Genomic DNA, 18,076 nt, shown 5'->3' with positions numbered 1-18,076 from the left:
GTAAGTAGTCAGAAGATTAGGAGGATGCTAACTGATCCAGAAATTTTTGTCTGATGTTTAGAAGAAAGGTGATCTTACTAACAATACAGATATCAGCTGGAGAAGTTCTGGGAAGATTCTAAATTTGGAAACAGAAACAGAAGTGCCCCCTAAAGAAAAATATTTAAGAGGAGTCTCAGGAGCAGAATCCTGGAGAAACACCTACATTTAGAAGGATAAGCCTCCTTAAATCCTTCCGGAAGAGTATAAGCAAGACAGAAAAATGGATGAATGGACACATCCAGATGGACAGTGAAATGGAATGACTGACTGACGGGCACACTGAGAAGAGACAGTGAAAGGTACAGATGAAACTGTTCCAGTATGTCAAGAAAAGAAAATATTCTTATGTTTAAACAGATTGCAAAAAGGTAAAACATGATGAAGGCTGAGAAAGCGCTGATAAATTTGATTAACAGATACTTGACTGATTTTGAGGAAACACCCTGAGCAGTGCGGTGAGGCTGAATGCCAGATTGCAGATTATTAAATGAAGAAATGAAATATAGCAATGAAGACAGTTTAGATTAGTCTGACAATAGGACATAAATTTTCTACCCTTACAAAAAAACAACTCAAGATTCATGTTTGTTATATTTAGAATTATATATTCACTGTTACAATGCCAGTTATCAAAAATTGATATCCTTTGGGATTTTCCCCCCTAAATAACAATAACAAGCTTTCACGTTAGAAACCAGGAAAAGGCCTAAAGTAGATACTTTTTTTAGGAACTTTATCTTATTTGTAGGCACTTATTAAATCTACAAAGTTTTAAAGACATACTGAGAGAGTTGATGAAATAATGCACATTGTTTTTCTTGATAATAATTGTTGTCTCTATGGATAGAAGTGCAAATTGCTTTTATAAGTCTGTTTGAGGAGAAATTGAACTGTACAGAATGACAGTCAAGGACAGCTGAGCAAGCAAAGTATTTATCTTATTCAGAAATGAGCCAATGATTTTTTGATGTCTTTTATTTAATTTGTAACCCGTCAACATGATAAGCTTCCGAGAGAGACACAGAGCAAAATAAATAAAAGATTAATAAAAGCCAAATAAGTTTCTATATTCCTGCAAATTTTGACATAAAATCAGCTTCTTTTGAATAGTTATATGTACTTGAGTAGGAGTGTTATTGTCACCAGCTTTCCAAGTCCCCTTGAAACGATGCATAAATTGAAAATTCTGAACAAAGATTAGAAGAAAAAAGTCTCCTGGGTTTAAGGCAGGATATTCAACACACAAGGAGCAAAACTTAGAAGAGAAAATGGAAAAATAAATACCCAAAGCCATTCCAATTGTCATATTTCTTTGTGCTAACCACACTGGTCAAGAAATAAGAGTGACTTTGCTGCATCACACTGCTTGAGTGCCAGAACAAATTTCAGGGATCAGAAACAGATTAACACAGAATTCATTCAGTCTGTGCTTTTATCTGGTGCAAAGCAACCAGAGAGAATTGGGGTGGGACAAAGGTACATTTAAATTGATGCTTATTCCATCAAATATTATTTTTGATTCAGTGACTGTGATGTCAGGGGCTGAATTACTATCAGAATGCGGTTTAACAGCCAGTTCTCCGGGGTTGGAGGTGGATAGGAACCCTGATGTGTGGCCTTTGATGCTTTATGTTGTAAATACTCCCCGTGAGGGCTGATTTGAAGCTACCAAGAAGTGAAGAGATGCACACAATCAACTCTTGGGAGAAGGAACAAGCCAGCTCCAGCACACTGCTAGAATAACCACAAATAGTCCACAAGATGAATAAGAAAAAACTTGCCCCCAATTTTTGTATTATTTTTTGCATGGTTGCTGTAACAAAATACCACAAACTCGGTAGTTTAAAAGGACATGCATTTATTTTCCTAGAATTCTGAAGTCCAGAAGTTCAAAATCAGTTTCATTTGGCCTCCATTAAGGTGGCCTCTCTTGAGGGCAAGGCCACCTTCCCTCTGAGAGGCTCTAGAGAAAATCCATCCCTTGCCTTTCCATCTTCTAGTGTTGCGTTTGTTACCTTCTTTAGCTCAGGGCCCCTTCCTCCATCTTCAAGCACATCACCCTAATCTCTACTTCCATCTTCACATCGCCTTCTTCTCGTCTGTAGTCAAATCTTGCTCCGCATCCCTCTTGTAAGGACACTTGGTTCTATATTTAGGGCTGACTCTAATTAGCCACAGTAATCCAAACTAATCCTGGGTGTCCTTAATCACATCTGCAAGGTCCCTCTACCATGTAAGTTAACGTTCAAAGTTTCTGGGAATTAGGCTATGTACATCTTGGGGACCACTACTCAGCCTACCACATTCCTCAAGGCATGCCATTTTAAAATATTTTCCCATGGCTCCTAGGACCTGCATTATTCATTAGTAAATTAATGGAGCTAATTCACTGATTATGTAAGTAGGTAATTCTGAATACAATTTCCTTGTTAATACACTTCTTGCCTTAAAAAGAAACGTGTTGTTTACATATACGTACATTCTCAGTTGATGACTTTGCTTGTAGTTCATTAAAAAACAACAGCATGCCATTAGACTTTTCACCACCAAATAGCAATTTATCTCCCCACTGTGACAACTGATAAATTCTCTAACAAAGGCAATCTTTCTGCATGCATTCTAAATGTATTCCCACTCACTTTCTCAAGTTGTTTCTTCAATGATTTTTTTCTTCTTTGCTATCCAACTCCAGGGATGGGAAAAGGGAACAGGGGCTGGTTCTGATTTTGTTTTTTCTTTCATTACTTGTTTTTATTATCCCACTATAGCTTTAAAGAAGGGTATTGAGAGAATGTGCTTCAAGAAGGAAAGGGATCTTATAAGAGAAGATCCCATCAGGAAGGAAAGAGGAATGGGGGGTCTGATCCTGTTCATTGTGGGTTGTGGGAAGATGCTCTGTTACATTTTCTTAAAGAATTAAACCTATTATCAGAATGCGGTGGCCCTCCCTATTTTTAGAAATTCATTTAATATCCTGTATAATATTAATAGAACAACTTCAACTGCTTTTTTAAGGTTAATATGTGCTTGTGTATATTTTCCATCCTTTCACTCTAATACTTGTAAAGTTTTTCAGACAATGCCTCACATGTAGTAATAAAACATAATTGTTGATTAAATAAAAATAAAATAAGCAAAATTTTTTTCCCCCAGAATTGGGCGGGGTACTCAAATGAAAGGAGAAATGAAAGTATGAAACTGCTGTATTTAATACAGAAACAGTGAGACCCTAAAGGGAAAATAGAGGCCACAGTGTTGTGGGGGAAAGGCAGAGGTAAGTTGAGGCAGAGATATGAAAGCTTGGTTAAAGAGAGATGTGGTTAGAGTGACGTGTTTAATAAATGCTGCTGTAAGGGAGATAGATCAACCAAAGGACTTGTGTGCTTGCATATGAGCCTAACCAGTGATCACGGACAACAGGGGGAGGGGGGCTTGCATGTGGGGGGGTTTGGGAAGGAAACGGGGGGAGGGGGTTGATGACAAATATGTGATACCTTAATCAATAAAGTAATTTTAAAAAAATAAATAAATAAATGCTGCTGTGTTATGTGTAATGCCAGCACCTCATTCGTTACTCTCCACACTATTCGTGAAAATCTGTATAAAAGTTTTTGGAGCTAGATTTTTAAATTTGTTTCTTATTGCAATGATATATGAGATGGCCTCATGGGGCACTGGATGAGGGCGGGCAGATCCTAGGATGCAGCGTTATATTCAGTATTCAGGGAAATGTCCTCCTTGTATTATATTGTAAATTGCATAAGGATGGTTATAGCATTTGTTCTCCCCTCTGTTGTACCTCCACTACATAAAAATAATTATCTGACACTTGGTAGGTATGCAGTTTACTCGAGAGAGTGTGTGGGGATAATTTTCCACAGTGTCAGCAGAGGAAATTCTGATCATGTCACTCATGCACTTCAGTCTTCTGAAGCTCTCTCATCTACGTTTAGACCTCTCTTGTGGGCCAGTTAAAAAATCTTCACCCACATATCCACCCCTGCAATGCCACTGCCACCGCCATCAGGTCTGTGCAGGTGCCACCCGTTTCACACGATTGCAACTTGAGGGCCACATGCAGGTGCACAGAAATGAACTGCCTTCGGAGCCACCTTCCTGGAATGGGAGCTGAATGCCCATGGATAAGTCCTCCAAGGACCTATTCTGAGTGCATTTTGTAAGGCTCTGGTCCTGTGGGCTCAAGCTCCAGCTGCCTGCAGAAGTGGTCATCTCCATCATGCAGCCCACCTTTCCACTGTTTCACTCCTCACCCCCACTCCATCACACATGCATGCTTTCTGGGATACATTTGAAAAAAAACAAACAAAAAAACTACTTACAAGCAAATTGTGTCCAGCTTTGCTTGAAGAGAATCCAAGACATTTCGTAATAGTTTTAAAGTAAAATTTTATTTGTACTTGAGAGGAAATAATTTGCCTAAGTATATAGCCTCTACTATTTTTAGAAATGACTATTGTTTTTTTTTCAGAGAAGTATAAAAACACAATGTTCTTGAAATGACTTTTATAGCTAACTCTATGGTCACAGCAGATTAAATGTAATTTTTATATTCAAACCCCTGCAGAGGTGTTTGCCAAGTCTGCAGAAATACCTACTCTGATGCCTGTCTCTGCACGGAGAGGTTCGTAAAACCCACCAGGAATTCCAGCCAACCGTGGTGCAATAAATGGATTCATCCACAATCGTATTCAATTTTTATCTTAGACATAATGTTTAATATATGCCATCTACTTGGGAAAACATTCAGGAGTATGTCCTTTTGAACATAGTTTTCAAAAAATTTTTAAGAGAGATGAAATAGTGATATGGAAGGGTTTTTTTTTTATTTAAAAAAAATGATTTCAGTCTAATTGAAGCCTTTTTTTAGCATATTAAAAGTTTCTTTTTTTTCACCCATTATCCTGGTATAAATTCTGTGACCACTCAACAATTCAGTAATTTTTAAACAGAAACTGTTAACTTAGAATTGTATAGAAATGTTAAGTATGAGAAGTTTGGAAGTGGTTGTGGTTCCCCTGTATGTAGAATTGGTTCCCGTTAGAGGTGGGGGGAGGAGAAGGTTAGGTAAAGTGTGTTGAAAGTCCTCTCAGCTTTTTTTTTTTCATCCTCACCCTGATTGGGAATCAAACCCACCACCTTTCTGTGCACCAGAGGATGCTCCAACCAACTGAGCACATGGGCCAGGGCAGTCCTCTGGGCTTTGATACGGGAGCAAGGAACTGGCTGTCAGGCTGCGGACACCCATCTGCCGAAAGAAGCTTTTGCCCGCATGCCATTGTTCATGTCAAGAACTCTAGCTGTCCATAGAAACTTCATCCATGTTGTTGAGAGACAACCCTTTGCTCTTTCTGCATGTAGGAAAAGGAAGAGAAGGATTCCAATGTTCCACTGAAATTGATGTTCAACATGCATACCTTCAATCCCCCTCTGTTCGGTCTCATTTTTATGTCCACTCTTCGCTGATGTTGATTTCAGAACTTCTTCAGGCTTCCACTGGGCACGTGGTCTTCAGCCCTTTAAACTCCTGTAGATCCCTCAAACTTTATTCCAAGTTTTAGTTTCTCTACCTGTTTAACTCACAAGCTTCCTTATTTTTTGCAGAAACTGATTATCAAAATGTCTTATTTGTTAACAAACTGCTTCCTCTCCTTCAGCATCCTTACCCATGACATGGCTTTGTCTTCGAAGGTCTCAGAGGGTGACCGGCACCCAATACAGGCACCCAGTCCATCCTCTTGAGCTCCGCTCCCGCCTTTCCTCATTCAAAGACTCATTTCTGTGGCTTCCTGGACTCTATGACACTGTTTCTTCCTATTAACTCTCTGTCTTCTTATCATTATCTTTATAGGATTTGCATTCATTACCCTTCCTTTAATGCAATTTGTATAAGGTTTGTTCCTAAGCTCATTTCTCTTTATCTTATACTCTTTGTATGAGCTTTCTTAACCACACTGATGATTTCATTTAACTTGATTAAAGAAGAAGTATCGATATTTTCTAGCGTTATATATGAACCTCATAAAGGAAAAAAGGAGAAGTTAAAAAGAGTGGCTTTAAGGAGTGAGATTTGATGGGAGGAAGGTATATGTGTGTTGTTTTTTTTTTTCCTCATCCTCAATTATACTATTCATTCAATATGGATATACAGTATTGCTATGATAAAAAAATACACTTTAGTAGGCAAAGAACAACCCATGGAAACAACAACCTTAGATAATTTACAGAAAGAGGAAATGTAAATTTTCAAACCTCTCTCAGAATCTTAAGCAAGACTATCATTTAAAAAATGTAGTTGAAATTTAGCAGGCGTTTTCCACCTCTTTCTTTTTAATTTAAATGTTAACTTTAAAATAACAGTTTAATTTTACTTATTTGTTATTTCTTTAATGAGCCTTTACATATCATTGCTCAACTTATGATTCTTTGAAAATAATGATGTTCACACAAAAAGGTAAGCAAATTGAACTGCCTCAGTTAATATGATGACTAAAAATAGTTTGTTTAGTGGCTTGGTATTGGTGATGTAAGAAATAATGACTAATAATGTAATATTCTGAAAAGGCCAGAGGGAATGAAAATCAACAAAGATAAAAGGATGTCCTAATAAGAGGAGAAACATTATCTCTATCTTTATTAAGATAGGAGGAGGGAAGAACGATATGAATGGAAATGGAGTTAGGTCTGAATTTTATTAGTAGGAAGATACATTTCATACTTATATAGTTTTTGTGAAGGGGTGTTGTCTCATAGTCCAGTTTAAGGGAAGTAGAGAGGCTTCTAAAAACTTTGGGGAGAGTTACAGGTTAACAATCCACAGAAAGTTAGTAAGATGGAGTAGCAATGTTGAACTCCCATTTGCAGTTTGTGATCATGATCCATGAATCATCACCCATTCAGTGAACTATGCCAAAGCTTCCTCCTACTCCAGAGTCCCATGTTTAATTAACCATCATAACCTGGTAAGTCTACCTCCTTAAAATCCCAGGCGTGTCTCCTGCTTGCCAATGCCATTACCACTGCTTCCATTCTATTCCTCATCACCTCTTGGCTGGCTGGTTTCAACAGACTCAGAATTGGTCTCCAAAATTCTGTTTTTGTTTCTCATCTATCCCTCCATGTCATTACCTAGCTGCATCCTTCATCTCTCTAAGATGAGCTTCCTCGTCTCAAAAAGAGCTATTGCTTTTATACTTTCTAACTATTAGGATTATTACTATTATATGTACTTGTATTATATTTACTCTGAAGTCTAAATATATAAGATAAAAAGCTAATTTTTAAGAGAAATTTTGTGATATAACTCTGGACATACATTCCAGCAGCATATATTCTGAAACCAAGTATATGAAAGGGTAGTGTTAAAATACATTATTTTTTAAACTTCACAATAAATACTTTCAAATTTACTTCATAATATGCATTTATAGAGTTTTTATTGCATGACAGAGCAAGCCACATATCATATATCAACTGTAATATAGCACTTGATTTCTTTAATGCAATGCTTAACTGTAAATGTCTATAACTAGAAATGAGGTGTTTAAATTTGAAGATCCTTTAGATGGCAATACCTATAACTATAGAATTATCATATCTGCCTGAATTACACTTAAAAGTTAAAGATCCAACTATTCCTACTTTTGGAAAAGTAATAATAACAATTATAACTATACCATGGAATATTAAAAGCTGAACATTCAATTTGAAGGTAGCTAATATACAAATGTAATGAAAAGCGAACCTATAAAATGCTCACAATTAATGCACATGTGCTATATAGAGGCACTAAAGAGCAAACAGCTGTGGAAGCTTTGCTACTGTTCATTTTTTTCACATTATCTCTCTCTTTTTTTGGCATTGGGGGCATTATGTTTATTATTTCTCATCCATAGATCATCAATTTCCTATGTCAAAATTTTTATTCTAAGGTATGCATAATCTCAGACCAAAAATATAGAGTTTCTAAGTATGGCAAATGCCTTTGTACTTTTTTGTGCTAGGTTCAAGGGTTTAGAAAACACTACTACATGTTTATTTTTCACATTTGAGGTGTCTGATGTTTCAATCGGGGCCATGCAACTTACCATCATTACGTAGAGTGAGTGGTGTTGGAGGACTAAGTACTCGGGCATTCGTCACTGTGTTTTTCACCAGACAAATATAGCTGCCAACATCTGATGCTTGGACTTTAGAAATATAAAGGTTGCCGGTCTCCTGGGAAATGAACCGCCGACTGTCTTCCGCCACAAAGGAAGGGAACTCGTTAAATACCCAGCTATAGATGATCTCTGAAAATACACAAAAGTTAATTGTTGAAATAGAGGTTATTTTACTAACAGTTAAAGCTCAACTAACAAAGCCTTTACTAAAGTGTTAGGTATATTTCAAGGCCATACATATTTGATCCATTTGATTCAGATATGTTTAAAGGACTGTTGTTTTTATGGTTATGGAAAGATGTGAACTATTTCTTAAGAATGCTCAGCCTTTACATACTCATTCATTCTATTCCGAAGTCTGTTGAGTGTGTGTTAGGTGATTGACACTATGATAACACTAAAATTAAAAAAGATGAGAGAGAGTTTTCCATTCTTAAAGATCAGTCTAATGGAAGATAGTTACCTGGACCTACAAAACAACGTGGAATAAAGTAACAAAAATATATATTCTATTCTAAAGAAAGCATGGGAAAGGGACACTTAAGTAATCATGTCTATCATTGAAAACTTCCTGAATTAAGAGACATCTGAGCTACATTCATTTATTCATTTGTTAACAATATTGGTGAGGGTCATGATAGACCAGCAATGTTCTAAGTGAAAAAATAAAAGGTCTGTGTTCTCATGGAGCTTTCATTATAGTGTGAAGAAATCAAAAATACAAGGAAGTGTATATCAAGTGATGATAAGTGCTATGAAGAAAAACTAAATCATGTTAAGAGAGCTAGAGCATGACAAGGATGAGAAGAACATGTGAATTTGTATTTGAAAAGCTCTCTCTGACTACTGGATAGAGAAGAGCCAGGCCGAGGACAAAGCAGGGCATGGGGGAGGGGAAGCAGGAATAATAATGTCCACTAGTCTAAGAGGCTATTTTCAAAATAGCCATGAAAGCTGTAAATAATTTGCACTAGAATGGTAGCAGTAATGGTGAAGTGGTGAGAAGCGATTGGTTCTGATAAAAAATGTGGTAATAGACTGAAATTACTGATGAAGTTTTATGAAATGAGAGGGGAAAAAAAGAGAGAGTTCGGGAGTAAGACTTTGGAGCTGAGTAACTAAGCAACTGGTAGAAAATATTTCTCTTTATTGAAATAGACTCTTTGGAATGTGGGTGGAGTAAAATCAGTTTAAGTTAGAGGTTAAATTTGTCAAACTATCTAGCATAAAATTGAAAAGGCAATTGCATGTTTGACTAATAAAGACCAAGGGAAAATTTTGTGTTGGTGCTATAAGTTCGGAGTCTTAAAAGATTTGTTGGAGCTGGCCAGGTGAAGAGTTTATGAGTTGCTGAAGTTATTCCAGTAAAAGGAGACAAATGAGGATGGCCATCCGACAAGGAGTTGGATAGTAAGAATAGACCACCACAAACAGTTTTGTATTATTGGAGTAAAAGTTCCGAGGAAGGGAGTGGTCAGAAAAAAAAGTTGGATTGATTGGAGAGAAATAAAATTACTAAACACAGATTAACATGGTGTGCAAGTTACATTAAGGAGCTTGTGTCTATCTTATATGCAGTGTGGCACTACTGAACATTCGTCAGCAAAGGGCTGTCATAGATATGTACGTTAGTAGGTGATTGTGGTGATTCTGGTGATGTTGGTTTCAAGTAAGAGCAAGACTGCAGGAAAAAAAAACAATAGAAAATATTGCATACTGAAGTGAGAGCTAAAAAATTTTGAAATAGAATCATTATTATTACAATGAGAAGAAGGATATTTGTTCAAGAAATATACTGGAGGTAAAACAAACTATGAGACAAATAGTCCAGGAATATACCCTAACTTCTTTGAGGGACTGGGTAGAAGATGACAGAAGTTCATGATGAAAATACACAAAATCAGACTGGTTTAAGGAGAAAGACAATCAGTTCACTTTTGGGCATTTGAGTTTGAAGTGTGTGAGAGAAATCTGGATAAGGAGTTCTAGTTTGAAGTCCGGGAAAGGAAATGCACTGTGAAGGTTAAATTTAGAAGTTGTCAGTATATTGGTATCATCAAAACCATGTAAGTAGATGAGATTAACTAGGGAGAATAGATATGGTAAGAAGATGGCTCTCTGGGAGGCACAAAAAAAGCTAAATAAAGAAAATGTGTAAAGGGTGGGAGTGAAGAAACTATTGCAAAAATTCAAATAGAATAAAGAAAATTCAGTGTCATAGGCAACAATGGCTTACCCATTTCAAGAAGGTTAAATGTTGTCAAATAAGTCAAATAGCCCAGTTACATAAAGAAAACATCACTTAAGATTGGCATTTGGAATATCACTGAATGGCAAGTTTAACAGATGAGTGGAGACTGAAACCAGACTGCAATTGAGTTAACAGAAGATTGGACATTGGAAATATTGTGTGTAGCTTTGAAATCTCAATACATGTTATAATTACCTATGTTATGGTTGAAAGAGAAGATTCCAAGGTCCTGTTTCACCAGAACTATTTATTTAGTAACAATAATTATGGCAGGTTCTCCAATACAGTTGTTTCGTTATAACATTAATGAGATGTGTTGGAATTTAACTCTAATTTATATCAATTAGCTTATGGTAAATTTGGTTTTGGTAAAATTGGTTTTGGTATAGTAGTTTCACTTAAAGTTGTTTCAAATAATCTATCTACAACATTAAGTGAGAACTTTACTTGAGTTTTTACAAAGACCAACATGTGATTCTAATCTACAATAGGTTTTAGGAAGCCCTATTTCATTTTATGCCATCCTTTTGTTTCCCTTCCTTTTCTCTTTCTCTCCCTTCCGTCTTTTCCTCCTTCCTTCCTCTGTTACTGTCCACCAACCTACCTGTCATGAGTGGCTAAAAATACATTTATCACTCTGGCCCTGCCTAGGTTCCAATGGGAAGCCTGGCATTTAATCAGCCCTTTTGAAATACTCAGCAGAGGCATGAAAATTATCCACCCATATTGAAAGTCAATATAACTAATTTCAAAACTTTATATATGGATCAATTAACTTAGAATAGAACACCTCTGGAGCTATTACCATTTAATTTTTTTTTGTCTCAGGCTAACTCCTGAAAAGAATTAGAAACATTATTATGGGCATCATCTGAGGTAGGTGTATCCGATACAATCCAGTGATGAACATTAAAAATGCTATTACTTCAGTCTAATATCCCCTTACTGATGGTTTAAAATGAACAAGTATTTACCTTTCTTTGGAGTGTGGCTTTCTCATTCAAAAAATGAGATTAATATTATCAACTTCATAAATTTTAAAATAAAATAATATAACCAGGAACATAACACGTAATATCTATACTAATACAAGAGGAATATGCAAATTGTCCGGGACGCCATCACTGTAACAGTAACAACCAGCAGGCGCCTGGAGCCACAAGGCTGGCAGGGGGGGTTAGTGAGGGACGACCAAATGACTGGACAGAAGGCTGCATAGGGTGACCAGGCCAGCAGGGGGGGCAGTTGGGGGTGACCAGGCTGGCAGGGGGGGCAGTTGAGGGCAACCAGGCCAGCAGAAAGAGGCGGTTAGGGGTGATCCGGCTGGCAGGAGTGGCAGTTAGGGAACATCAGCCAGACAGGCAGGTGAGCAGTTAGGAGCCAGCAGGCCTGGGTTGTGAGGGGGATGTCCGACTGCCTGTTTAGGCCCGATCCTAGTGATCAGGACTAAACAGGAAGTCAGACATCCCCTGAGGGGTACCAGATTGGAGAGGGTGCAGGCTGGGCTGAGGGGAACCCCCCCCATGCACAAATTTCATGCACTGGGCCTCTAGTATATTTGTAAGATATAAAAATAACATTCTGTTAGCCCCTCCCTCAAAAAATTATTAAGTTAAGAGCTCTTTCTATGTGCTTCATTTAAATATAAGAAAAGTAGTAAACAGGATCAAACATATAGTAAAAAAAATTATTAGTACTTAAATATTATTCGATCTGTTTTCCATAAAAAATTTCAATGATGAGTAGAACACTGATATTAAGCAAGATTAGGTGATATTTATTACTCCTAAGGCTTTCGTTCTAGCAGATGCCTGAGAATTTTGAAATGTTATATATTAGCTTATAATTATAATACACATTTGCAATGTCAAAAGCTTTAAAATATTCAAACAAATATTTTACAAAGCAAACTCTTTTTCATAGCTACAGTGACCCACTGGGCAGTCTTTAGTGCACTTGATAGTTTATTAAGAATGTTTTAATGGTATCCATGTGGCTTTACTCAAAGAAAGCCCATAGACTATAATAAAAATACTTCATTCTGTCCTCATGCTGCTCAAATAGACTCTAGACTAGACTCTTTGTGAGGTACAATGTGCATTCTAGGCTGAGAGTCTCTATCAAGGATGCTTTGGCACCAGCTTCTACTCTAAATTCAAGGACTTCTCACACTGAACGCTATGAATTCTTCTAATTGTTATAATAAGAGTTTCATTTGTCATTTAAACATTGCTCAAAGACATCTTGATATTTTTTTCAGTTTATTTTATACTAGATTTTACTGAGGTTATCTCAATTCTTGGTTTGTATTACTTGAAAATTAAGGCAAAGAACACAGTGAATAATTAAAGTTGTCTACCATTCACTAAAATGCTATTTCTGTTTTACTGACAGTGTCTGTTGAATCAATGTTTTGTAAATATTTTTAGAATAGAAAAAAAAAGTATTTACACAATACTGGCACTTTTTCAAATTTTACAGGTAAATGAGTATTTGGGGGGTTCAAAAATGCTTATTTAGTTTTTTAAAATAAGTTTTCAGTTTTACATAGCAAAGCTTTCTGTAATCCCAAGAAATATTCAAAGTAGAAATTGTACACCATAGAAAAGCTGATAACCTGAACTTGGATTGGGTTATAACTGTGCCAAGAATAAAAATGTTGAACTGAGCTAAATATCTTTTAAGATTGTTATTTAATCCCTACATTCCTGTTCATTTTCTATTAGCATCTATTTAATATCTTATCAAAAGTTGTCTTTACTACAAAAAATGAGCATTAATCATATATCTAGTACTAGAGGCCCGGTGCACAAAAATTCATGCACTCGGGGGGGGGGGGGGGGGCGTTCCTCAGCCCAGCCAGCACCCTCTTACAATCCAGGACCCCTCGGGTAGGGTCCCTAGGCCTGGCCTGAGATCAGGGCCTATCGGGGTTTTCCTTCCCCGGGCTGCAGGCAGCTTGGCCCCAACCCCGCCACTGCCATTGCTTGCCATCTGTGCAGCGCTGCCCCCCCTCCCCTGCCACCGGTGGCCTCCCCTCTGCAGGCGACAGGCTGGGGTGCAATGGCTTGGCTGGCCTGGGCCTCCCTCTTTCTTTGCTGGGGGGCGGGGCCAGCCGTGCGAGGAGCCGTCTGCCTACCTGATCACCCCTAACCCCTCTGCCTGCCTGCCTGATTGCCCCTAACCGCTTGCTTGGGGGCGGGGCCAGCACTGACTTCCGGTTGGTCAGCCTCCGGTCATAACTGGGAGTTACGACCCAGGGTTTTTATATATTAAGATTAAGATCATGTTAGAGTCTGAGGTTTATAGAATAATTCACGAAGGTAGTAACACAGAGTCAGCTTTAGTGTTATTAGTCTTTCATGGATTTTTTTTTATTTGTTTATTGTTGTTGATCCTCATCCAAGGATATTTTTTCATTGATTTTTAGAGAGAGTGGCTGGGAGAGGGAGAGACAGAGAAAGAGAAACATCAATGTGAGAAAGACACACTGATTGGTTGCCTCCCCGCACGTGCCCTGACCTGGGCCAGGAATTGAGCCTGCAACCGAGGTACACGCCCTTGACCGGAATCACACCTGGGAGCCTTCAGTCCATGAGGCCAACATTCTATCCACTGAGCCAAACTGGCCAGGGCAGTCTTTTGTTTTTTTTTTTTTTTATACCACTTTGTCTCATAATAATTTAAGAAAAGCTGATTACTACTAAAATTTTAATATTATTATTCATTTCAGAAGAATATTGAGGTGATTTGATCAATTGTGATTTTTGCCATTTTTCTAAAGTTCTCTTTTAATAGTATGCTCATTTAAGACAATTAATGTTTTCGAAGTCCCTAATAGGATTCTTCAGTGCATGCTCCCTGTTTTAGCAGACACTGACTCCTTTGTGAGGTACCGTGTGCATTCTAGGCTGTGAGAGTCTCTGTCAAGAATGCTTTTGCATCAGCTTCTACCAAGAGCCCCACTTGGGATATATCTACTTGGGATTAATTTTTATATTAAATCTCACTAGTGCACTTTCAATTCTATGTGGTAATATACATTTGATCTATAGTCCCATGTGCCGTGTTGCCTTGAAGTTTTGGTTTCTCCTGGGAGAATTTTTGGCCTTCATCCTGAGTCAGTAAAAATCATTCAGTTCACTCAGGGTATAGCCCAATGTGGGCCTGGCTTGGGACAGACATTGCTAATCAAACTTCCCTTCTCAGGTAGGCCTGAAGATATGTACTTGATCCCAGCATGAGCATCCACTGTCAAGTTCCTAGACTTTAAGATCTATTTCCATGACATATAAACAATCCACCTTGTGCCAAGATTGCCTCAGGATTAACACTATTCCCAGATTTTAGCCTTGGGATTCCTTTCTTTTCTTATGAGCTTAACTGTATAGTGGAATTTTCTTTGCTTTACTCATTATTTCTAAATTTTGGTAGGAGGAAAGTTTCTAGATCGGCCCTGTCCATTCTCCTAATTGAATGTTCTGGTTTTTATGGCTTCATGCATTGCAGAATTTCAACACAATTGCTGTAATTGATTCAGTGTCACAAAACAGAAAATCTCCTCTTTCCACATCTGATATATTTCCGCATCTACAGAATATAAAACCAAGAGTACCCATATGGACAATGATACTCATTTCTCATAATTGAAGTGCCATTAATAATAATAAAAAATATGAGAAACGGGAATGAAACAGCATACTGGACTCTCTGAAGTCCTTGAAAACAATATCAGTGAATAATTATCCACAATTCATTTCAACATTCTTTAATATAACTACAAGTCAGAAAATAACCATTCTTCCTAATAATGTGTGTACACATGAGAAGCTTTGGGTTTTGGAATTAATTATATGATGAAAAGGTTGTAGAGAACTGTCTCATCGATTATCTATTACTACTGAACATAAGGAGACACAACCTGCAATTAGTAGAAAGTATTTTTTTACATTGCTGATTTATACCTTCATTGTGATAGAAAATGTCATTATTAGAAGGCCTGAGGCTCAAACAGTTGAAGGAACCAGTGGAAAACTGCAGCTAATAAGTGTCAGAGGAAAAATTCAAATTTATCTGACTCACTCTAAGCCTATATGTTATCATTATATCATACTGCTTCAATTATTATATTCTAATCTTGCTGAACCTCAGTTTCAGTATCCATATAATGGAACAGTAATGTATCCATTTTATGGTTGTGCTGAGGACTACAAAAGCTACTTCAGTGACAGTGTTCAAAATGAAGGAGGGCGGCTGCTGGGTCAGGATAAGTGACCTAGTATAATGCAGTATTGGGTATCATGCAGAGCCACCTTGAACCCTGTGTAGGTGGATTAAATTTCTACACGTGTTGAGAGTTTCACCTATAAAACGTAGCCTGAGGCAAGGATCCTGAGAATAACAATAGAATAAAGCTGTAAAACAGACACTTGGTTAGTGCCTACAGAATCAAGGTATTTTCAAAGATGTGAAGAATGCAAGAGAGAACATTTGTCATATGTGTTAAAAAATGAAATTACCTTAAAACAAAGACAGACTGTATCGTTGCATTAAATTTTAGTTATTTTGGTTGAACAAAACAAAGTACTAATTCTCCTTTTTATAAGTTTCTGAGGCGTGTGTTTTCATTATTTTTGTTACCTAAAGTCAGAAGCAGCAGAGTTCTGCTTCAAACGTGTGTCACCAAGACAAAGTCAAATTTTATGTGCATATAATTCAAAACATCTTTAGCAAAACAAAATATAAAGTAAAGAATATTTATAATAAAAACAGTAGTACATTGGCATTCACCCAGAATCCACAACTCAAACGACTTTGAGTAAGTGAATTGCAAGTTCCAGAGTTCAGGTGATTACACACACTGGGTGACAGAAGCTATTTTTATTTCCCTGAGGAATGCTTCACACTACAGAGGACTTTTTAATCCCAGGAGCCCTGTGTCTGGATATAAAGGTCATTACTAACTCTTTTCAAATGCAACCTAAATTTCTTGCTTTGCTAAGGGGTTTTAAAACTATATTTTTTGAATTGTAAACTCCATCAAGTCAGGGACCAGCATTTACTCGACAGTGTGACACAGTCAGTGTACAAGTTCAATTTAGGCTTCACATTTTGCATTAAAAAGCATTCACTCTAGACTTCCCACAATTCATTGTTAAAGCTCTCAGACCCCAGCCCTTAATCAACAATAGAATATCTGTGCCCTTAGATTTTGCCAGGGAATATGACCTTGCTGTGCTTATCAAAATTAGGAAAAAGCTTAGCTTAAAGAAGAGATGCATGGGGAATTACTGGAAGACGGTATAATCTACCCATTAGACATGACCGAGGTAATCAGAATATCAGACAGCTTAATAACAACAATAATAGCAATATTAGTGAGCATTTATTGTGTTAGGTCAGTGTCCTAGAAACAGAGAAGCAGTTTCTTTCTAATGTGATTTATTGATAGAGTGTTCCTAGGATTAGAATTCAAAAGAAACAGAATAGGGAAAGGAAATAAATAAATAAACAAACAAACAAATAAATAAAAAAATAAATAAATAAAAAGCTAAGCAAGAATGTGGTCCCCTACCAACAATTAGTTTAGGACTAATTCCACTTGGGTCTCTGGAACACAAATTCCACTGTAGCTTTGGTGAGTGAATCAATAGAAGATAAAGAGAATAAGTCTTGTGTGCCCCCTCCCCTGCATCAGTCAGTTACTGGCCACAGGCCGGGGGAAGTGAGGTGCTTTATGGACAGGGAATTTCCTAGGCAAAGGGAAATTCTCTGGAGAAGGGAGTACTTCCGGATGGGTGCATTCCCCAGCTGAAGGAGATCTGGGTGTAGCGCCAATAGGATCTAGTAAACTGTATAGTACTTAGTACGCTCCAGACAGTGTGGTCTATGTATGTTAATTTAATCCTTACAGGGCTAGGCAACCCCATTTTATGAAGATACAGAGATCAATAACTTGACCAACAATTCTTACTGAGCACAGATCTTTATCTGAAAAAAGAAAAACCTGATAAATAGTGCTTTCAAGTGTTTATGAGATTGTTAAAAATGTTATGGAGTCTCATTTTGCCAATTAAAACTTTGATGCTTCATATAACAACTAAGCAGAGCAGTGTCTAAATCCCATTCAACTCACAAAAGCAGGTTTCTGGAAATGCCTGTTGACCATTGAGTCACAATCTAATCAAACTGTGGTCACAAAGCCATAAAAGTCATAACTATGTAAAATAGGAAGGGTGTGTCCTGTTAACATAGATACCTATTATAAACTAGCAGCACATTGTGTCTGAAATGTGAATGTTCATGGGGGTAAAAACAAAATATTAATGCGTGATTACAAACATGGATACTTATTCCTGATCTTAGGATTTACAGTTTAAAAAAAAATATTTAACCAGAAAAGTCCCATACATAAATAATCCAGTATTTTCTGAAATTAACAGTAATCCACAAGTTGGCAGTGATGGATGAGTAGAAAACATTAATCTCATCTCAGGCAACATTCAAAGGAAAGAAATTGGAAATCTTGATTAGCAAAATAAAGTTTTCTCATTTTTTTCTGTTTTATTTGGTAAAATGTCTCTTATCCAAAAGATTTGTCATT

At 37.2% G+C, this 18,076-nt stretch overlaps 1 protein-coding gene across 3 annotated transcripts in view; it reads right to left on the bottom strand.

Moving 5' to 3' along the window:
* Nucleotides 1–18,076, bottom strand: part of CNTN5 (contactin 5) — a gene marked incomplete at both ends in the record, with an annotated part of 647,340 nt that overhangs the window by 315,464 nt on the left and 313,800 nt on the right. For all 3 annotated transcript variants that reach the window (XM_079788975.1, XM_079788976.1, XM_079788977.1), the window contains one exon: nucleotides 8,148–8,351. In XM_079788975.1, coding sequence (XP_079645101.1) covers nucleotides 8,148–8,351 — 204 coding nt within the window. The remainder of the gene's footprint in view (nucleotides 1–8,147; nucleotides 8,352–18,076) is intronic.

This window comes from Cnephaeus nilssonii, assembly GCF_951640355.1.
Source record: "Cnephaeus nilssonii genome assembly, chromosome: 13".
Lineage (NCBI taxonomy): Eukaryota > Metazoa > Chordata > Mammalia > Chiroptera > Vespertilionidae > Cnephaeus > Cnephaeus nilssonii.
This window is presented reverse-complemented; position numbering and strand designations above follow the sequence as displayed.